At 38.5% G+C, this 23,915-nt stretch overlaps 1 protein-coding gene across 4 annotated transcripts in view; it reads left to right on the top strand.

Moving 5' to 3' along the window:
- Positions 1-23,081, top strand: part of LOC139763050 (testisin-like) — a 32,897-nt gene extending 9,816 nt beyond the window's left edge. For 3 of the 4 annotated variants that reach the window (XM_071688627.1, XM_071688628.1, XM_071688629.1), the window contains 7 exons: positions 5,181-5,280; positions 7,982-8,540; positions 9,713-9,852; positions 11,474-11,634; positions 13,198-13,296; positions 15,343-15,491; positions 18,493-19,289. In XM_071688627.1, coding sequence (XP_071544728.1) covers positions 5,181-5,280; positions 7,982-8,540; positions 9,713-9,852; positions 11,474-11,634; positions 13,198-13,296; positions 15,343-15,491; positions 18,493-18,657 — 1,373 coding nt within the window. In that variant the 3' untranslated portion in view covers positions 18,658-19,289. Of the gene's footprint in view, positions 1-5,180; positions 5,281-7,981; positions 8,541-9,712; positions 9,853-11,473; positions 11,635-13,197; positions 13,297-15,342; positions 15,492-18,492 lie in introns of all 4 variants that reach the window. The other variant, XM_071688630.1, reaches the window with a different exon arrangement.
- Positions 23,082-23,915: the final 834 nt, after the last annotated feature.

Here is a 23,915-nt window from a genome sequence, read left to right as displayed (position 1 = left end):
ACTCTTGCCTGTGTTTAGTTTGAAGCAACATGAAATGCATAGATAGTTAGAAACAGAGGAATATACATGACATAAAATTAACCCAGGTTACATTATGCTTTAACAGTTTGGTAGCCTCACCTGAGAATTCTATTAGAACTCTTGGAATGATCTGGAGGAATGTACCATGAATGGTACCAGGATTGGGTGGCATGATCTGTAAGGAGAGTAGGGAAGTTATTGTCTGGTCCATACTAAAAAAGAAGAATAAGGGGAGATATGATAACCAGATTACAATAGTTTATATTCCTTGGAGGCCACAGTGGTGTTAAGAGAGAACAGTTCTCCAAAGTTTGTTGCTGCTCTGTAGCAGGAAGACACAGCAGGAAGCTGGAAAAAATATCAGAAGGGATATGAGGAGGCATCTCTTTAGTGTCAGAGTTGAGGACAAATGAAACAGTATAGCAGAAATGAAGTAAATTCAAGCTTAACTTGAAATTTCAAAAATGTGTATGATAAGAATGCAAAGGTAAGAGATAGAACTGACTGAATGTCTAGCACCCTTGCTTTAGGTGGAAATAGGTAACCCACATGCTTGCTCAAAACTTGCACAGCAAAATCTTACACACAGTTGGTGACTACAAATAAAGAATTAAATGATCAAACATAAACACACAAGGTTGGATTTTATTATTATTTTTTCATACATATTTGCCATTTCCCATATTATTGAGGTAGTGTCAAGAACAGAGGACTGCGCCTTAGAGGGATTATCCTCACTTGACCCTCTTCTCTGTTCTCTCTTTTGGAAAATTAAAAACGGGAAGGGAGGATTTGCTGCCCCCCCACTCCCTCCCCTTTTAGTCGCCTTCTACGATACGCAGGGAATATGTGAGAAGTATACTCTTTCTCCCTTATTATTATTGATATTATTATTAATTGGTCGAGGTGGTGTGCAAAGTGAGAGGGTTAGGGAAAATGATTTGGTAAACAGAGAAGAGGTAGTAAAAGCTTTGCGGAAGATGAAAGCCAGCAAGGCAGCAGGTTTGGATGGTATTGCAGTGGAATTTATTAAAAAAGGGGGTGACTGTATTATTGACTGGTTGGTAAGGTTATTTAATGTATGTATGACTCATGGTGAGGTGCCTGAAGATTGGCGGAATGCGTGCATAGTGCCATTGTACAAAGGCAAAGGGGATAAGAGTGAGTGCTCAAATTACAGAGGTATAAGATTGTTGAGTATTCCTGGTAAATTATATGGGAGGGTATTGATTGAGAGGGTGAAGGCATGTACAGAGCATCAGATTGGGGAAGAGCAGTGTGGTTTCAGAAGTGGTAGAGGATGTGTGGATCAGGTGTTTGCTTTGAAGAATGTATGTGAGAAATACTTAGAAAAGCAAATGGATTTGTATGTAGCATTTATGGATCTGGAGAAGGCATATGATAGAGTTGATAGAGATGCTCTGTGGAAGGTATTAAGAATATATGGTGTGGGAGGCAAGTTGTTAGAAGCAGTGAAAAGTTTTTATCGAGGATGTAAGGCATGTGTACGTGTAGGAAGAGAGGAAAGTGATTGGTTCTCAGTGAATATAGGTTTGCGGCAGAGGTGTGTGATGTCGCCATGGTTGTTTAATTTGTTTATGGATGGGGTTGTTAGGGAGGTGAATGCAAGAGTTTTGGAAAGAGGGGCAAGTATGAAGTCTGTTGGGGATAAGAGAGCTTGGGAAGTGAGTCAGTTGTTGTTCGCTGATGATACAGCACTGGTGGCTGATTCATGTGAGAAACTGCAGAAGCTGGTGACTGAGTTTGGTAAAGTGTGTGAAAGAAGAAAGTTAAGAGTAAATGTGAATAAGAGCAAGGTAATTAGGTACAGTAGGGTTGAGGGTCAAGTCAATTGGGAGGTAAGTTTGAATGGAGAAAAGCTGGAGGAAGTAAAGTGTTTTAGATATCTGGGAGTGGATCTGGCAGCGGTTGGAACCATGGAAGCGGAAATGGATCATAGGGTGGGGGAGGGGTCGAAAATCCTGGGGGCCTTGAAGAATGTGTGGAAGTCGAGAACATTATCTCGGAAAGCAAAAATGGGTATGTTTGAAGGAATAGTGGTTCCAACAATGTTGTATGGTTGCGAGGCGTGGGCTATGGATAGAGTTGTGCGCAGGAGGATGGATGTGCTGGAAATGAGATGTTTGAGGACAGTGTGTGGTGTGAGGTGGTTTGATCGAGTAAGTAACGTAAGGGTAAGAGAGATTTTTTTTTTTTTTTTTTTTTTATACTTTGTCGCTGTCTCCCGCGTTTGCGAGGTAGCGCAAGGAAACAGACGAAAGAAATGGCCCAACCCCCCCCCCCCATACACATGTACATACACACGTCCACACACGCAAATATACATACCTACACAGCTTTCCATGGTTTACCCCAGACGCTTCACATGCCTTGCTTCAATCCACTGACAGCACGTCAACCCCTGTATACCACATGACTCCAATTCACTCTATTTCTTGCCCTCCTTTCACCCTCCTGCATGTTCAGGCCCCGATCACACAAAATCTTTTTCACTCCATCTTTCCACCTCCAATTTGGTCTCCCACTTCTCCTCGTTCCCTCCACCTCTGACACATATATCCTCTTGGTCAATCTTTCCTCACTCATTCTCTCCATGTGCCCAAACCATTTCAAAACACCCTCTTCTGCTCTCTCAACCACGCTCTTTTTATTTCCACACATCTCTCTTACCCTTACGTAAGAGAGATGTGTGGAAATAAAAAGAGCATGGTTAAGAGAGCAGAAGAGGGTGTTTTGAAATGGTTTGGGCACATGGAGAGAATGAGTGAGGAAAGATTGACCAAGAGGATATATGTGTCAGAGGTGGAGGGAACGAGGAGAAGTGGGAGACCAAATTGGAGGTGGAAAGATGGAGTGAAAAAGATTTTGTGTGATCGGGGCCTGAACATGCAGGAGGGTGAAAGGAGGGCAAGGAATAGAGTGAATTGGATCGATGTGGTATACTGGGGTTGACGTGCTGTCAGTGGATTGAATCAAGGCATGTGAAGCGTCTGGGGTAAACCATGGAAAGCTGTGTAGGTATTGTATATTTGCGTGTGTGGACGTATGTATATACATGTGTATGGGGGGGGGGGGTTGGGCCATTTCTTTCGTCTGTTTCCTTGCGCTACCTCGCAAACGCGGGAGACAGCGACAAAGCAAAAAAAAAAGAAAATTACTATTATTATTATTATTATTGTTGTTATTATTATTATCATTATTATTATCATTATTATTATTATTATTTGCAATTTTCCGCATTAACAAGGTAGCGTTAAGAACAGATGAAAGAGTTAAAGAGAAAAATCCTCACTTAGCTCCTTGCTCTGTTCTTTCTTTTGGAAAGTAATACAGGAAGGGAGGATTTCTAGCCACCTGCTTCTGTCCCTCTTAGTGATCTTGTATAACTCGTGGGGAGTACGTGGGTAGTATTCTCTCTCCTATCCCCAGAGATATTATTAATAATAATGATATAATTATTACTGATTGGAAAGGTCTGTAGAGTTTGGATGTGGATAGGGAGCTGTGATTTCGATGCTTTACGAATGACATCTGGAGACTGAGTGCGAACAAGTGTGGCCTTTTTTATGTTTTCGTGGCGATGCTGTTTCCTGTGGGGCAGGGTAGCAACAGGAATGGATGAAGGCAAGCAAGTATGAATATGTACATTTGTATATACGTAAATGCCTTTGTGTGTGTATGTATATGTTGATACGTATATGTATGTATATGGGCATTTATGTATATATGTGTGTACATGAGTGGATGGGCCATTCTTCGTCTGTTTCCTGGTGCTCTCTTTTCTGACACGAGAAACAACGATTATGTATAATAAAAAAGAATAATGATGATTATTACTATGTGGAGGAGGGTGGATGTGTTGAAAATGAAATGATTAAGATCATTATGTGGTATGAGGTGGTTTTGATCAAGTACGTAATGAAAGGGTAAGAGAGAAGTGTGGTAATAAAAAGGATGTGGTCAAGAGAGCTGAAGAGTATGTGCTAGATTGGTTTGGACATATGAAAAATATGAGTGAGTAAAGGGTCGACAAATAGGATATATGTGTCAGAAGTGGAGAGAGCAAAGAGAACTGGGAGACCAAATTGGAGATGTAAGGATGGAGGAAAAATTGTTTTGAGCATATGGGGTCTGAACATACAGGAGGGTGAAAGGCATGTGTGGGATAGAGTGAATTGAAACATTTTGGTGTACAGGAGTCAACATGCTATCAGTGGACTGAACCAGGGCATACGAATCATCCAGGGTAAACCATAGAAAGGTCTGTGGGGCCCAGTTGTGGATAGAGAGCTGTGGTATCAGGGTATTGCACATGACAGCAGGTGAATCAATGTGAGTGAACACGACCTTTCTTCATTTGTTGCTGGTGCTACCTTGCTAATGCAGAAAATAGCAATCATCAAAAAATATTAATTCTTTTATCATCATTATTGTTTTACATTTAATTGCCATTTCCCACGTCACCGAGGTATTGCCAGGAAAGAGACAAAGAAAGAACCATCCACTCTTATACACACACACACACACACACACACATATATACATACACGCCCATACGTGTACATACACATACATACACATATCAACATATGTACATACATATACACACACATACACATCCATATACATACATACCCATGTACATATTCATACTCGCTTGCCTCCATCCATTCCCGGTGCCACCCACCCCACAGGAAGCGACATTGCCACCCCCTGCATCGGTGAGGTAGTGCCAGGAAAACAGACGAAAAGGCCATATTTGTTCACACTCAGTCTGTAGCTATCATGTGTAATGCACCAAAATCACAACTTGTTTTATTATTATTATTGATATACATCCCAGGACACCCCCAGGGGTTCCTGCAGGGTAAGGGTGGACTCCTTTGGAGTGAGAAGTTCTTCAGTGAGATTTTGCTTCAGTGACACAACCTTTCTGAAGGTGTTTTTTTCACTTATGACTTAATCACAAGCAGACAGAGTCCAGTAACCCCCAAGACTAGATTAGTAGATGTATTTGAAGGCAGAAACTATACGAGTATAGTTCATTTCTCCTGGTAACAAATGGCTACAGTAATTATATGCTTGTGATTATAGAGAAAAAGAGAAAGGTGACTGCTGATTATGATTTCTGCCTACAGGGTCATGTGGGCTGGTGAGTGAGTGTCCTGTCTACCTACCCTTAGTAAAGGATATTCGTGATTCTGGAGTGGGGCAGTTCTTCATTGATCGTGTCTGCAGGTATTGTGATTGTCAGGATATATATAATTCTAATTAACTATTATTATAATGCACCTGGTGTTAGCAGACTCCACCTGCTTGTGGATGCACTGTGAGTAAAAAGTTGCAGTTGGAAAGGCAACATCATTGTCAGTTGACAAAATGGAGTATTGTCCCCTTGAGTAACTCTTCACACCAAAAAGAATGTCTATCATACCCCTGCTTCTAACTATAGTGCAGTCTTGAAGCTGCAGGAGCCCCATAAAGGATGTGTTAGGGTTATATATGATGATATTTGTGTCTCCATCGGTCTATCTTTTCAGCTAATTGTATAACAGGTATTATTATTACCCTGAGAAACTCCTACAGAAAATCTCTCACCCAATAACCCTCACTTCGCTCCATTTCATTTCATTATTGCCTTAAATCATATTTGCCTTATTTTCTGGCAAGTTATGGTGAACCCTTTAACTGTGTAATTTGTTGAAAATTACATAGACGCCTACACACACACATATACATACCTATACACTTCAATGTATACATTTATACACATACACAGACTTGCACATACATACTTATGTACTTATCCATACTTGTTGCCTTCATCCATTCCCTTCACCACCCCGCCACACATGAAATGGCATCCCCCTCCCCCCATGTGCATGCGAGGTAGCGCTATGAAAAGACAACAAAGGCCACATTCGTTCACGCTCAGTCTCTAGCTGTCATGTGTAATGCACCCAAACCACAGCTTTCTTTCCACATCCAGGCCCCACAAAACTTTCCATGGTTTACCCCAGACACTTCACATGCCCTGTTTCAATCCATTGACAGCACATCGTCCCTGTTATACCATATCGTTTCAATGCACTGTATTCCTTGCACACCTTTCACCCTCCTGTATGTTCAGGCCCCGATTTGCTCAAAATCTTTTTCACTCCATCCTTCCACCTCCAGTTTGGTCTCCCTCCCACTTCTCCTCGTTCCCTCTACCTCTGACACATATATCCTCTTTGTAAGCCTTTCCTCTCTCCATGTGACCAAACGATTTCAACGCACTCTCTTATGCTCTCTCAACCACACTCTTTTTATTACCACACACATCTCTCTTACCCTTTCATTACGTACTTGATCAAACCACCTTACACCACATATTGTCCTCAAACATCTCATTTCCAACACATCCATCCTCCTTTGCACAACCCTATCTATAGCCCATGCCTTGCAACCATATAATTTTGTTGGGACCACTATTTCTTCAAACATACCCATTTTTGCTCTCTGAGATTACGTTCTCTCCTTCCACACATTCTTCAATGCTCCCAGAACCTTTTCCCCCTCCACTATCCTGTGACTTATTTCCCCTTCCATGGTTTGATCCACTGCTAAATTCACTCCCAGATGTCTAAAACACTTCACTTCCTCCAGTTTTTCTCCATTCAAACTTATCTGAACCTAATAACCTTGCTCTTATTCACATTTACTCTTGGCTTTCTTCTTTCACACATTTTACCAAACTCAGTCACCAACTTCTGCAGTTTCTCACCCAAATCAGCCACCAGTGCTATATCATCAGCGAACAACATCTGACTCACTATCCAGTCCTCTCATCCACAACAGACTGTATACTTACCCCTCTCTCCAAAACTCTTGTATTCACCTCCCTAACCACCCCATCCATAAATAAATTAAACAACCATGGAGACATAACGTACCTATTTACATATTTATGTAGGCAGAATATTATATGCATGAAGGAATGATCATAATTTCATAAGAAATGTAAACCGATACAGTGAAAAAATGCTTTCTCAATTTTTTTGATAGAGAGCATAAATGTGGAATCATGCCAAGATGAAGTATATGCAATCTCTTTTATAATCTGTGGATGATTGAGATGGATGTTATTTTTCATCAGCTGTGGTGGTATGTTGCTCGTGACATCTGTGGGTAATTGGTGGAAGCAAACCAGCTAGGATTTTAAAGGATAGTGGAAGCCAATAAGATGTCATAAGTTTTGAGCAGGAGTAACATGACTTGTTTTGTGGTGCATGGAAAAGTGAAAGTGTTAGATACTGCCTAAATTAATTGATGGGATTCTGTGGTGAGTAGTTCTTGGGCTAAGTTGTTGCATTTGTACTCCATACATACCACTGAGATACAAGAAACTGCTGTTCAGAACTGTAGCCCATCTGATATAATGGGTTTTAAGTGCTTGTGATGTGAGATTTCATATAGTTACAGGTTTTCCAGAAATGTAACTTGTTTTGTGGGGATAGCTATACTACCCTTGGTGACTGCTCGCTGTAACCCATTACTTCTTGTATATGCAGCAGTACTATAGAACAAACATCCGTAACAGTAAGAAATGAATTAATTTGGTGAGGGTGAAAGAAAATGTGTAACTTGTGGACATGGTGGTTCATACTACTCCAATATAGCATAAGTTTTAAGTTTCAGATACATGATCACAATTATAAAAACACATCAGACAGACAGTATACTCTCTGAGTTGTTTGAAATGTATGATATTTGAAAACAAATTTGAGCAAGAAATTGGTGTATTGAATTACTTTCAATGAATTGACATGTTTTCCTTTCCATATAGCATATTTACTGTCAATCAATGTTTGCATAATTCACATAAACACTGAAGATTTGGCTTTCTGTAAGACTGTTTAATCCCTAATTTAGTGCATTGTATTTTTCCTGTCTTCAGGGTGGCATCACAAAGCATTGAAGTCTGCTGTCCATTAAACACTAATCGTCCATCAAGCACTTCAACTACTACTGTGACACCTACTATGACCTCTCCATCTGTCCCACTTCAGTTTGATGAAACCATTCCATTGCAACCAGGGCAGGGTAGGCCTCCCCAGCAGCCACCAAGAAAGCCCACATTGTCCAGTCAGAGGCCTAATGATCGTAGGCCAGTTAATACTGACATACCCTCCAAAAATTCTTCAGCGTCAATACAACCCACTCCAGATCTACCAGGTCCAACTGCTTCCATTCCTCCAATCCAACCTACCCATACTGATTCATTTCAGTCCTCTCCTACTGTACCAGTACAAGCCTCACCAACGGTTAGCTTTCCAGATCCTTCACCCTTTATCCCCGACAGGATTGGGTCAACGGTGCATGACAGGGATCCTCAAGATCCCAAGACACCTGATACAGCAGAACTTCCTGCTTCATTACCATTCTCTGTTATCCCTTCTGAGGGAGAGTGTGGCCTTTTGATCCACAATGATAGAAGTGTAAATGTAAGTAGGAGGGTAAGTAAAATATTAAAGAAACAGTAGATGAGGCAGAATTCAATATGCTCAAACATGAATATACATGTTGAAATATAATGAAGGAACAATGATGGCCTCCATATGTTTTATTTTTCTATACATGTTATGGTTAACCTGAATGTATTTTTCCAGTTTTTATTTGTTAAGCTTGTACCCCTCTGTCTGCTCCCTGACTTTTTTCAACCATTTCTAATCTGTACTTGTCTTCCACACTGTTGATGATCCATTTCTTCTACTCATGACAGGCAGTCTTAACACCTTCATTAGAGTATCAGCATCTTTCATAATTCTCCTCGAGATTGATTTATGTTCTTTGTAACACATCCTTGTTACTCTCAAGTCTCTCCACATTTTCTCTCATGCTTGTTTTTCAGTGTAGTATCTTAAGATTTTGTCCAACAATAGTGCACCAATTCAGACTTCTCCATATTTGGAGCTATGCTTTTATTGATTTTGAACATCTAAGTAGTTTGTCAACAATTTCTGTACACTCCTTGAGTATGCTGTTTATGGAGATCCATATTTCGTGTTTAACAGTTTCAGACTTAGATTCAGCCTGACCCTCTCTCACCCTGAATAGTCAGCTACTACCACTCAACGAAACTCGAACCATCCTGGGTATCACACATGACACACACATACCATTTACTCCCCACACCACAACTTCAACACAAAGGCCATATGAAAAATGAATGGTGTCAGAGCACTGACTGGCTTCAGTTTTGAACAAAAAAAAGAATTCCATAGTATCCACTACAAACAGTTCATCCACTCCAACCAAAACTACAACTCGCTTGGTCATCCACCCTGTCAAATACAAACATAACAGCTGCAAATCATACAAAACAGGCTCTAAGAAAGATCATTGGCTGCCTAGCAACCACAAACGTAGGAAATTTTTCGACAATAACAGAGTAATGGAGAAAGTTAATGCATAATGACTGCTGAAATCATGAACCACTTCAAGAAACTGTGATGGGAAAGAGTGTATGAGAGATGAGGGCCACACAAATATAAAACTCCTTTCTTCAGATCACTAGCTTCTTTGAAAAACATATTTTGGGATATTTACATATTTCAGAGCTATTCTTGTTTCATGATTTCACTTGTTAATGCTTTGAAATTAATGAAAAGTTTTATTACTTGCACAGCAAAGCTCCTGGCCATGGCTGGTTAGTTTGGGCCAGTTGGAAGAATCAGAGTTTGTGGTTTCTTGTGCTGGTGCTCTCATCACTCACAGGCACATCTTAGCTGCTGCTCATTGTCTGACTGACCCCCGCCTTCCCAAACCGTGAGAACCCATCTCTTGCAGTTGTCTTTTTTTCTGTTACAGTCGTGCTTCCTTAGTCTAGTTTCTTTTCTGCCTTTTAATATTAAATTGTACCCTTTGATTATTGCTGTTGCTCTTCTCATGATTTTATCATCCATTTTTGCTCACTTTTTGTGTAAGCTTACTGTTTTATTTGCTAAGGACTGATCCTTTTTTGTGCCCTGTAACAGGCTGTTTCTGTTGCTGCATTTTCCATTCCATAACATAAAATAAGCTATCCTTTCTATTTCCTTTTTTGTTTATCATAAAATCAGTCTATCATTATTGCCTGTTTTGGATATTGTAGAACAGTCTTTTGTTTTTGATTAATGCTTGATCTTTTATTTTTGCCACTTTTCATTTTGTAAGATGATAGTCCATTAATGTAGGCCATTTATTCAATTTGTAGACGAGTAAAAGAAATGACGCATGAGAGGATGAAGGTTATGAGATGTTTTAAAGTCTCTTGCATGAAAATGAGAGAGTGATGATATATTCGATTCGTGGCATTGGAGATGGTGGAGGTGAAAGAGTGGCTGAATGGATGTTAAGAATTTGTATGACAAAATGGAAAAGTGGTCTTGTATGAGGTTACTGAAAAATGGTAGTTGTTTCTTAGTATTGAAATAGAGTATGAAGGGATCTGAAAATTATAGAGAAATTTCTGTAGCACACATGGTGAGGTACCTGGTCGGACTATGCATGGATTATGTTAAAAGGGGTACTGATTCCCTCGTGACTGATGAGCAGGGAAAATTTAAGAAGGAAAGTTGTGTAGACTAGATTTTTACACCCCCAACAGGTAGTGGAGAAAATCTGAAAGAAAAAGAAGAAAGTATATGCTGGTTTTGTAGATTTAGAAATAGTTTATGATACACAGTGAAGTTTTGATTCTCTTGTATGTAGAAGATTGCTGAATGCTTTAAATGACTTTTATAGTGGAAACTTTGCTTTCGGTAAAACAAATGTTGATATGAAAGAGCGATTTGAAATGAATGTGGGAACGCATCAGACCTTATAGTGTCACAAGGCTGTATAACTGTTTTTTAGGGATGGGGCTTTCTTTAAGATGGAGATCAATGCAGGATGAACTATGATGAAACAAACTTACAACTATTTTTGTTTGTGGAGGATGCTAGTATTTACCTTTATCATATATTTGGGTACCAGTGACCAAGTTTGATGATATGTGTAGGAGGAGGATAATTTTTTTAATCGGGCAAGTGCAAGTTGCCATTTTTGAAAAGATTAGCAGTCTCAGCAGGACTGAACTTAGTTACCAGTAGGCCCCATGCCAATCAGAATTCTGGGGTCTCTTAATGTTATCATGTATTGAAATGGGTCTCTGTGAAAGACCTCAAAGATATTATGTGGATGAAAAGTGTGAAACTTTGGTGGATACACTGTACATGTGGAAAAAAAATGGTATTGATCCTTTCCGTGAGCAAGTTTTCTGTCTGTAATGCCTTTAGGCCCTGGCCTCCAGTGGAGATTTTTTTTTATCATACTTTAACTTTTTGATGTCATCTTTCAATGAATATTACTTATGTTGATTTTGAGATTAACTCTGCAGCACAAATATATTCTCATACTCTTTCAACAGAACACATGTGCAGCTTGGGGATCCTAAATTGGGACAGAACAGTGATACAGAGGCTTCAGAAAATTTGTCTATTTTAGATTTTACTGATGCAGGCTACAACTCTACCAGCTTTGAGAATGACCTGGCCATTGTCACTCTGTCCAAGGATATAACTTTCACTGGTAAGAGTGAGTCCACTTTAGTATTCCTTGCTATGACAAGAAGTTTGTTAATGGTTTAGTCTTTTTAATGGACTAACATACTTCCCTCTGAGGAGAATTCATGAAGCTATCCAAGAACAACTTGAGAGGCATTTAATGGATCCAAGAAACACACTAAATGATAACATTTATAGCATAAAAAAGTCACAGGTGCATACATCAGGAATGAAAGGCTAAGTGATAGGGTTTCACAAGTGTAAGCTCCATTCTTATATAAACAAATATGCAATTAGTAGTGTCATTTTTTTCTCAATTTATGAAAACATGAATATTCATAACAGCATTCGTTTTGTGAATGTTTTTCTCATATTTCTTTTTCAAACTCTTATAAACCTAGCAGATTTGTCGAACAAGTTTTCCTTGCTGTTCATGTTGGTTATATCCCTTGGAAACCTCGTGAATGGCAAAATAATGAATTCCATCAGCTTCGTTCAATGAGAATTAGGGATTAAGGACAGGTGGTTACAAAACAAACCCCTGCATTTTTGCTTAGATATCACTTGATATAAAGAACTTATGAGCTGAGGCTACTTGGCTCTGTTTTGCAGAGACTTGATTGAGCTCCTTATAATAAATTAGCACAGCCTGAAGCTGTTCTCTGAACCTGAAGCTTTTCCATAGTTTAGCATAGCATTTCTACCATTGGGTTGCCTTCTGCCAGTGACCTGTTCAGAGTGAGGCACTAAAGGCTAAGAAGTGGCACTGGAGTTCAACAGTTATGGAGACTTTTGCTGTGGCTACCTCGTGAGGGAGTTCCCAATGGGAACAGGCATCAAAGATACAGATAGATAGATAGAATACCCTAACCACATTACCTGTATGTTTAAAATTTTTCTTCAAACAAACAAATTTGGCATAGGTGATCAGTAAAGTTTCTACCTTTCATGATGAATGAGATTCTGCGGTCAAAATGTTTAGGAACCATAAAGTCCTGAAGTTATACTTTGATATAACTTATAGTTCATAATAAATTTCTACATATTATTCATTATGTCAGCACTTGCAATTGGAAGCATTATACTGTGCAAGATGTGGGCCATAGATAAAAAGGTATGGAAGAGGATAGATGCATTGGAAATGAAATGATATATCAAGTAAGAGGAAAGCATGGTATTAAGAAGACTGTGTTTGAGAGAGATGAAGTACCATACTTTTTAGGGCTTATATAATTTTTTAGCCCAAAACAATTATTTGATGAAATGCAAGCACAAGTACCCACAGCTCTCTACTTTTATGTTCAGAAAAGATCAGAACCCATTTACTTCTAAAATATCTAAGCAGAATGTATTACAAATGCAAATCATATGAAATTTTCAGATGCAGATTTAATGTATTTTGTACGATATTATTATAAACCTTTTGATTTGTAGACAGTGCTGAGGTGTGTTCCATTGATTATGTATATCAATAAAGTGTATTGACATTCTTGATGATTGGTACAGAAAATAGAAATGAACACAGTTTTGGTCTTGGCCCTTCCCACTAAGTATTGTATCCATTATTCTCCCTTTCTTTTCCCAACAGATTTCATCCAGCCAGTCTGTCTCCCATTCAGGTTCAAGTATGATGGCTTCCGCTACCAGGACTTGAATGTAGCGGGTTGGGAGACCATCATCAGTGGAAGTAATTGTTTTCAATATTATCTTTGTTTTTTTCTTTCATTTGTATTAGCAAAGTTGCTTTGCTTCCTGTTATAGTTATATATACAGTTTGATACATTGCTTTGATTACTGAAAACAATCTTTAAAATGAATCTGAAATTAATAAATGGATTAGTTGTTTCTCTTGTTCATGGTTCTGTTCTTTGGTCATATTCACACTGCAGTCTACATGTTGAACATGCACAGAACCTTACATTTCAGATTATTTTTTCAAAGCTTAGTATTACAAAATGCAAGGAAATGGATTTAGCAGAATAAATTGATGGATTTGATAATTTCTTATGAAAGCTGTTCCAAGATATCAAGTTATCTCAATAGGTGTTGTGTTTGTTGTTCCCAATGCAAGCCAGTACTTTTTTATCCTTTGTTGTGGTAGTACCATTTTCCTATATTAGCCATACTTTTTGTATTGCTTGACAGCTTACTTGAAATCATCAGTAACAGTATAACTAAAGAAAGCAATATGGAAAAAGAATCCTATTTGCTGTTCACAGAATAGGGTCACATTAACACTTACTATTCAGCTGGAAATATGAGAGGTTAGTGAATGACTTAAAACTTTTACATCATTATAACCCTATCTATCTATCTATCTATATCTCTGACACCTTTTCCATCCGGAAACTCCCATCAAGGGGTGGCCACAGCAAAAGAATCTCCATGTGTCCTTACATGCCTCCCTCACATACACTATTCCATGCATTCTTCCACAATTTCTCTCCCTCCAGTATTCCTCCACCCTATTTGCCCATATCAATGATGGTCTTCCACTCACACCAACTACTTTGATTGTACTATTATACACTCTTCTTGTAAGGTCCCAGTATTGCATTCTTTCCACATACCCAAACCACCTCAAAGTATTATGTTTTACCCATTCCCTGCAATACCACATCTCTCACCCACCCTTTCATTCTTTCTTCATTCCATCTTCTCGAATAGCTCACTTCCACAGCCTGGATTCTCGACCTTTTTGACTCATTCCATGTCCATGTCTTGGCTGCATAGGTCAGGGTTAAGAGGACTATGCTGTCTCTTAATCCTTTCTCCCTTTCCATACTTACACCTTTACCCTTTATTATTCTATTAAGAGACCCAATGACTCTTCTACCCACTGCTCTCTCCCTTATCTCTCCTTTCATATCACCACACTTACCCAAGACGGCTCCTAGATGCATAAATTCTCTCACTTCTTCCAGTCTTTTTCCTCCATATCCACTGCACAATTTAGTACACTTTTTTCTTTCAGTCCATATGGTTTTACAAAATCTATACTTTCACTATGTTACCTTGCAGACACATTGCTTTACTTTTACTTGCATTTACTTGTAATTGCCTGTGCATACACATATCATAAAGCACCCTCACAACCTTCTGCACTCCTCTTCACTCTCAGCAAACGACACAGTATCATCCAGAAACAGGCTTGCCACATTCCAGTAACATATTATGTATTCTTCTCTCCTCTTTTGTTGAACTTCCAGTGATACATTCTTATTTAGCAACCCACCATATGCCTTTTTCTTTTCTTCCTCAGCATTTCTCATCTCTTCTATCCACGTGTATTGCCTTTTTTATTCCTGTATCTCACTACCTTATATCCAACCACTAATTCTACAACCTTTATTAGTATTTGTCTTAAACATTTTAAACACCTCATTCACACATGACTGCATTCCTACACTCACTGCACTTCCATCTAAACTTTGAGTTACCTTCCTTTCATACTCCTCCCTTCATTTTTTCTGATTCATCTTCTCACCAACATTTTTACCTCACCATTCTCCCTTACACCATACCTCCACTCCTCCCTGATCTTCATCTCCACAGTCAGCCATAGAATATGCTTTCTTCAGATCCATAAATGTAATATAAAATTCACTCTGCAAATATATTCTTTATTATATTTAGGGAAAGAAATTAATCCCATATGTGCACAGAAAGTGAGTTTCAGTGAAAATAAAATACTACTTCTTTCATATAGCTTATGTCATTTATCTCTGAGCAGGCAATCAGGCCCAGCAGACATTACTGCAGAACATACAGGTCTCAGTGATTGGGCTCGGAGATTGTCGTGGGACCTACCAAAGGGCTCTGTCTTCCCTGGTAATTGACCGAAGGCATCTGTGTGGTGTTGGAGGGTCCAAAGACTGTGTGGTTAGTACACTATTATTTTATAGTATGTATTGCGTTATCCTTTAGCATCTCATATTACTTTATGCATGGTTGTGTGTTGTGTTATCCTTTAGCATCTCATAGTATATTACTTAATGTATGGTTGTGTATTTTCTTATATTCTAATCCGTAATCCATAATATGTTTGCTAACTTTCATAGAATACTTCATTATATTCTCTCCAGGTAAAATGTCTTAATTAGTTGATCAGTTAACCCAGAGCCATGTAAAATTCTGGTCTAGAACAAGCCAAATATTTCTTTACTCTTGATGAAGCCTGACTCTTTAAAAACACTTCTAGATGTGTGACTTTACTTGACATTCTTCTTTTGACTTTGCTGTGAATAGGAGGTTACCAAGGTATGCCAGTACTACCATATTTTATAATGGTAGTCCTATCAGGCCAGTTGAAATTAACCAGGTAAAATCTCTGGCATTATGCCTAGGTCTACAGGAATTGCCAAATTTCTTTATCTTTTTGGAAAGCCAATAACTTCCTCCTGGGATGAATTGGAATATGCTTTCCACTTCTGGTTTCTTGCTCCACACATTTCTCTAGAGTATCCTGTGGACACTTTTCACTATGTTTCTTTTGAATCTTCTTTGTTTTATGTGCATATGTAGGAACTAAAATGTTTATGAAATTATTCTTTTTCTTGAAGTTTTCTTTCGTACTGGAAAGGGAGTGTTAATATAAACCAGTCAAGTGTTTGTCTCCATCACATTTCTTAGCATTTCTACAATACTGTAAGGTCCTTCACCAGCTAATATGTAGATTGTTATCCTAACTTCTGGGAGGGGGATTGAACAGCATTTGCACATCCTATTCAGACCCCCTTTAGTCCTTAAAGGTCCAGTTTATGAACTCCAGAAATTTTTAGAATTCTTGAAGCCAACCCCTGATTCTTACAGACCTGCTTTAAAGTAACTTGTTTTCATCCAGTAGCTTTGGACTGGTTAGCCAGAGTGAAGTGCTTTGAATTTGCATGTTGTTTTAAGTGTGCCTCTTTTTGTGGGAACACCACAGACTTCTGACCTATTTCAGAAATATCAGTCAGCCCAATTTAGTGCACTTTTGGGTGAATCGGAAGTGGCCAGTCATTACATAGAGAAAGATTAAACACTAAAAACTTGAGAGGTTTTTACACAGTGAGTGTAAGATGGTTTTAGGCACAACATGAACACTTATGAGCCAGGATGGTAATGCATTACAGGAACCTCTCCATATCCATGTATTTGATTGAAGCCATTTTTGAAATATTGCACAGTCCTCTTGCACCATTTTTCAATTTATGTGGGATTATGTTTGGAATAATGCAATAATCATTGAACAGGCAGTGCAATAATGTGGCTTTGCCAGTGCTTTGCAAGAAGTGTACTTACATATGGCATGTATACAGTCTACACAGTGCTGCAGTATTTTGTGCTACAGTATACTGTGTATTGCATGTGTTTTGGCTCTTGCATTATGCCACCCAAGCATCTTTTGAGTACAATGGTGCTAAGAAGCATAAGGCCAGCACGAATGAGAGAAGTGAACAAATAGTTGATGTTGAGTGTGCTTTTGGATTTTGCGAATCTTCTGTACAGACTATTAATGATAGTGCAAAGGGGGTAAAGGAGCTTGCCAAGATTGGAACAGCAGTTACTCATCAAAGAATTTGTATTCCTAGAGTTTGATTATGGAGAGAATGAATAGAGCAAATGAATTGAACACCAATCTTGTGAAAATGTTCCCGTCAGCATGCTTGTGATACAAACAAAGGCCTGGAGTACATACGATGACTTGGCAGCCTAAGAAAAGAAGGAGTAGTGAAGACATTTCAAGCAAGTCATGGTTGGTTTGCAAATTTTAAGAAATGCTGTTGTTACCACAACATCAAGATGACTGATGAGGCTGCTTCTGCTAATGTCATTGATACTCTTTATTGTCCAGGAACCCTCAAAGCCATTATCAAAGAAAGTGGATATTCTCTTCAGCAGATTTTTAATTTTGACGAGACTGAAAGATGTCTTTATAAGTGTACATTTACTATGAACAGAAGATTGCGTAGGGATTCTAAATTTATTTTTTGTTTGTATTATAGAATTCATTGTACAGTAATTATAGTATTTTATATTTATTGGTATGTGTATACTGAAGTTTTTCACTGGTATGATATTTGGTAGTGTCTTATTGATAATGAAATACTGTAGTCTCCATTACTTAGATTGTTTGATTTATATTTATTTATTAATTATTTTATTTTGCTTTGTTGCTGTCTCCCGCGTTTAAAAAATGTAACTAATTCATAAATCACGAGGTCCCCATACTTCCATAGGTGGTTTCTTTCTACTTTCTCCTTCCTTCATGAGTAAGATCATTATTAAAGCTGGTGTCAAAGGAAACAACTTTATTGTGGTTTGCTTGAATAACCATGTAGAGTACAATTACTTTTGTTAGAGAGTGAGATACAATCTTGGTAAAACTGTGTAGAATAAAAAGTAGAACTTCAGTGATCTGAATGGATATTTGAATAACAGTTTAAGGTTTGGGGACGTAAAAAAGAAAGTGAGAAGGTTAGATAGTCGTGTGAATTTAGATAGTGATCAGTAAGTCAAAGATGCAGTGTTCATAGGATTTTATACTACGGAGATATTAATCAAATATATAGAACAGGAGGTATAAAGTATACTGAATGAGATACTCTTTCTAAAAGAATGGATGATGAGTACGGAGAAGCTAGAAATTATGGCTGAAAAATCGGGAGAGAAAAAGTTTGTCTACAGATATTGAAAGAATGACCCTTGCGGAGTTATATATATTATGGGACTACTTTGGTGTGATATGCATGGAGAGATATGATACAAGTCCAAAAGAAATTGCAGTGTCTGATGAAACCCATATCTGTGTGAAGACTAATAGAAACCTTTCATATGCAGATTTTAGTGTTTTGTATAAATCAAATGTTAATGGATGAAAACAATCTTTCCTTCTCAACAGACAGACAATGGTGCCCCTATGTTCTTCCTGGATGAGGACACTACCAACAGATACTTCTTAGTGGGTATTGTGTCCTATGGTTTTGGGTGCAAGCAACCCAACTCACCAGGTGTGTACACACGAATTGGTGCTTTTCTTGATTGGATTAGGCAGAATTTGAAATAAAAGTATATAAGAGTATCTTTTATATGTAAGAAATGTGATAGTCATTCTTGAAAATTTGTATACATCTTGGTGCTTTACTAACTACAGTATTAGGTAAGGTGCATGACATTTCAGTGCTTTTATCTTTTATTATACTTCCTTGGAGCATTACTTTGTTGGTGATGCCTAAAATGGGCATTATACAAAATGTACTTCATAGGTGATGCCAAAGATGGGCATTAGACAAATTAGATTATTTGTGTGTCTCATTGCAACTTTTAACAAGATTAATGATGAAACAGTCAGATTTTCATCTGCTTTTTCAAGTTAGTGATATGTTGATTAAGCCAAGGATTTGGTCTTGATCTGATTTTGCATAGCTGACCAGCAATCACACGCTCAACTACCTACATTTCCAGTCTGTCACTTGTATGTTATTCACTCAATCTTTCACTTTTCAGATGGTTAGTTACGATAGAAAGTTTCTGTTGGTCAAGATAAAGGTTTAATTTTTGTAAAAGTTGTTAGCTAATGGTGACATGATTTGGTTGCTGTTTTTAGATTATAACTATGTTGTTGGCATCATTTATTGGATTAGATTTTATGATGAGAGCAGTGTACTCTCTGTTTATCAAATAAAGTTAGTAAGAATTCTTTAACTACATTTTCTTTCTTAATAGATCTGAAGATAGAATTAGGTACACTGGTCTAAATGAGAAGTGTAAGATGATCACTCTACATGGTTGTTTTCTCAAATGAATTTAGGTAATAATTCAGTACTGCTGAATGTAGAAAAAGCAATTTGTGACAGAATGAGGCTCATATTCTGGATACATGAGAGAGCAGTGTGTAGTTTCTTGTTCAGCTGTCTCTTGAGAAAGATACTTGTACCTTGAGCTTTATTCTGGTTATTTCATATATGAGTGAATATAGTGGTTTCTACTGAGTGACTCTGTTAAACTCAAGTAAAGAATGTATATTTGGTATTCATCCATCAGTGTTGATTTATTCATGCTAACTAGCTGACTGTTTGGTTGCTGGTGGTTTTCTGTTTCATTGACTGTAACAATGCATTCATTCACCCTACTGTATTCATATCATGAGCAAAGTCAAGTTGAAAGGAAAAATCAACCTGAAAGTTTATTGATGCTTTGCTACCTTCGTTTTATTATCAAAATCTTGTTCATTTTATCTTCATACACTATCGAAAAAAGGCAAGAAGGCTGTACTTTTAGCAATTTACCTGCTTAATATGAATATTTTTTAAGCATCACATTGAGAATGTTTTGTCGAATGTAACTATGTTCTTCATAATTACTTTTATTTTGTTACCTGGCGACTGAGACCCTAATCAAGGCCATCTCATTAATGCACATCTCGTAAACTAAAGCTGAATCTGGGACCAGTGATCTTGGGCTGGTCCATTTGTGAGCCCATTCCCAAGGAACATCTGTAACTCTTCTCAAAGTGATGTCTCACTTCATGTTTCTAACCATTTCTTTGAGATGTGGTGAGATTGGTGTATACTGTGTTTTAACAGCTGGGAGATGTGCATAGTGAGAGTGAAGCATTTGTAGTCCTGAGCGATTGCATTCATTTTGCTTGTGGTATTCACTGACCCTTGTTTCATTTTGAACTTAGAAAGCATTTGGATTACTAATATTTATTGTGTTCATACAAAGTCATCAAGACTAGTTCACTTGAGGAATTTCAGAAATACTGGAACCAGTGTACTCATTGGTAACTTAGTTTTCCTCACTCACTGAACCTCTTCTTCAACGTTATTACTAACCTGGTTTAAGTTATGTTGACTGTCAGACTGTTCACGATGCAAGTGATAATCTGCCTTATGACGAATATCATTTATTTCCTCCCATAGGGCTGAGATGTTCCTCAAAATATACTTTTAACTCCTCACCATCTGCAAAAACACCAACATTTGTAATTGTCTCTTTAAAGGCATCACCACCTTTCGCAGATAGTAAAAGCTTTACAACTATATAAATAGATTCTACACTCAAACTTGCTATACTGTCTTGTTTGTTTACAGACTAGTAATACTATTTTGAATGAAGTATATACCTGTTGTAAATATTCCTTTCCATATAAAGGATTCTAAAACCACCATATTTTATACTAGTGGTGGTTTATGAGCAGTGATGCTCTGAGGTACAACTAAGTAGTAGTAGATGTGGGCTGGCAGTGGTGGACTATGAGTAGGTAGCGTTGATCCAGGGGTAGTTTTAGTGGAGGCAGTAGTTGTTGGGGGTAAAGGTAAGAAGTAGTGTTCTTGAGGCAGACAGGGGTGGTCTTAGGATAAGCAGTGGTGATCTTAAATCGGATAGTGGTGATGTGGTCCTTGATAGTGATTTAAGGTCAGTTAGTAGTGGGTTGAGGGCAGGTAGTACTGGGTTAGGGCTGACAGTAAAGACATAGGGTCTGATAATAGTGGCACCTACTTGGTTGATGATCAACTGGCATGGCAGCACCACACCAACCAACACCAGGAATCCTATACACATAATCCTGCAAAAAGATTAAGAAGTGGGTTAATGATAATAATAACGATAAATATTACTACTTTTTTCCCTTTTTTTTTTTTTTTATAAAGGAGACATGTTTGGAGTACATGTTTCTAAACAACATGTGGCATAATGATGAGTTAAGAAATATGGCACTGTCATTTGAAGTGAGGTAATCACTTTATAGCTTTTTACAGTGTCATCGTTGTTAATTTAACCTGTTGAGTACTGCAATAAGACCCACGAGCACTAGAGTAAGACCCTTAAGCCCAATGATACTACCTTCTGAGCTCAACTTATGACTCCTAAGCTTGATGGCACAACCTTAAGCTTAAGCTCAATGATACGACGCTTTAGCCTGATGGTACGAACCTTGAGCACAACATAAGCCTCAATTACGATGGTGTGACCCTTAAGTCCGAGCAAGAAAGTAGGGGCCAATAAGTACGATGGTATGGACCTTTAGCAATACAGTGAGACCCTTGGCCTATCATTTGACCTGATCCTTCAGCATTATACACTACCATTAACGGTCACATCAAAGGTTATGCCATCATATTTAAGAGAGTGCCATTTACGATTTTTTTTTTAGAATCTGCCGTTCAAGTTCACATCGAAGTCCTTGTGTTTTTTGCTGATCACTGCCTGCTTATTGGCGTAGATTGATCTAACAACAGTGAACCTGGTTGACCTAACTCCCACTTTTTAAAAAATAAAAACCTCCCTACTTCAAGGCTAGAATCATTATAAGAGTTTTCAGTCTGCAGGTTAGGTCAGTAGAATGTCCAGCATGGATTGGAAACCAAATAACAGTCCTTGGAATCAGATGTCCGTACGGACGGCTGATCACGCCCTTTTGGTAACCTACACGCTCAACTCTTGCCTTATATAACCATCAACATCACCTCCACCACTGTGAACCTTGGCAGGAGAGTTGCACTAGATGCTTTTCGGACGGAGGATATGCGGGGATGGGGTGGTGTGCCTATCTATCCACTTACGCACCTACCAGTACTACATACCTACTTACCGACAAGATTTTGCTATTAGGTAGGGCAAGCAATCGCGTAGCCTCACCGCTCACCTCGAGGAAAGTCTAGTGTCGAATTCTGTGTGCGAGTTACGTGTCAAGTGATATGTGTTAGATGGAATGTGGGTGTTGCATGACGGTTAGAAACCCTTCCAGTACCCAGGAGGGTAGCATCTCCCTGGTCAGCGGTTGCTTGTCACGTTGGATGCATCTGGGAGAGGGGATGTGGGAGGGAAAGGCTGTAGGGAAAGTGTAGGCAAGACCTGACTTTCGCCTTTCACACGCTTACCACATGTACCTCTCACACATATATCACCTTTCACACATCGATCACTGCTCACACCTATACCACATGCTTCTCACATCACAAGCATACCACACTCGACTCTTACCTCACACATACCACATTACTCACACACACACACACACACACACACATCGCATGGTTTTGAGTCATTGAGTACACCACACACACTCCCTGGCTCACACAAAACGTGACCTGATGAGAAAAGAATAGTAACACTACATGATGATAACGAGAAGAAAAACAGTGATAAGCACTGTGATTAGGTTTATTAATGATTATGAAGAGAGATAGTGCCACTAAGTGCATTCTGAATTGTTATCATTGTGTTAGGTTGGGCCTTGGTACTTTGGTAACCGCCCAAGACATCACAATAAACTAAACAAGATAACAGTCACCAGGCGAGATCACGATAGCAGGAAGGGGCCATTGGTATTACCTATTTGTACACTACAGTTCTACACTCTTGTATTATTACTTACTTGTAGTTACTAATTTGTACCGTATAAGCTAGGAGATGTGAACTCGGTGGATTGAATAAAAAAATATTGAATCTGTTTGTACTGTAAACGGAAGTAAATCAGTGAATTGACTTTCTCTTTTAGCCCTTTTTTTTGGAGAAAGCAGAATCAGTGAAAGTTGCAAGGATACTGAACTGTTGTCTGATGCCACTTCTTTCACTTTCAGACGGACTATAAATAGAAAGCTGTTGACGTGAGTGAAACAGGGACTTAACCTGCCCATTCTTACATAGGCTTCGTTAGAGAACATTCTCGAATACTGAACCATAGTGATTGCTTAAGTACAATTTGTCACCATTTACACAACTATTGTCACTTTTTATCATAACTCGTTTTTTGATATCCTTAATGACAATATTAGAAAAAATTGTAGTATAAAAACAATTTATGAACATAGACTACTTTTCATGAAGATGAAATAAGAACCTTAGTCTAGGGTCGGACATCGTGACGTCACGTAACTCCCCTGAAAAGCTGTATAACAACAATGTCTGTTTCAGTCATTCGATTGACCTTAGTGCTCTTATTTGGTGCATTTAGCGTTGATATCACTGTGAAATATCTTTCTACATACGTTGTTGTGTGTGCCAATCGACAAACTATGTTTGCTGAGTGACCCTTAGAGAGGACTATGGTTGGCAATCATCATTCCTTACAAAACTTTTCTATACCTGGCCCCGACAATGGCGTCAGGGGATGCGGAATCCATTCCATCACTGGTAAGTACCTGCTTTTGGTAGTACGTTACAGAAAGTATATGTGAACCCGCATGTCAGTGTTATGGGATAATGATAACCGATCTTTACGTCTGTTAATGTTAGAGAATGCGCTTATATCTGCTATATTCCTTGTTTTGGCAAAGGAATGTTGATTAACCTTCAGAGACAGAAGGCAGAAAGACG

This window comes from Panulirus ornatus, chromosome 46 (assembly GCF_036320965.1).
Source record: "Panulirus ornatus isolate Po-2019 chromosome 46, ASM3632096v1, whole genome shotgun sequence".
NCBI lineage: Eukaryota > Metazoa > Arthropoda > Malacostraca > Decapoda > Palinuridae > Panulirus > Panulirus ornatus.
This window is presented reverse-complemented; position numbering and strand designations above follow the sequence as displayed.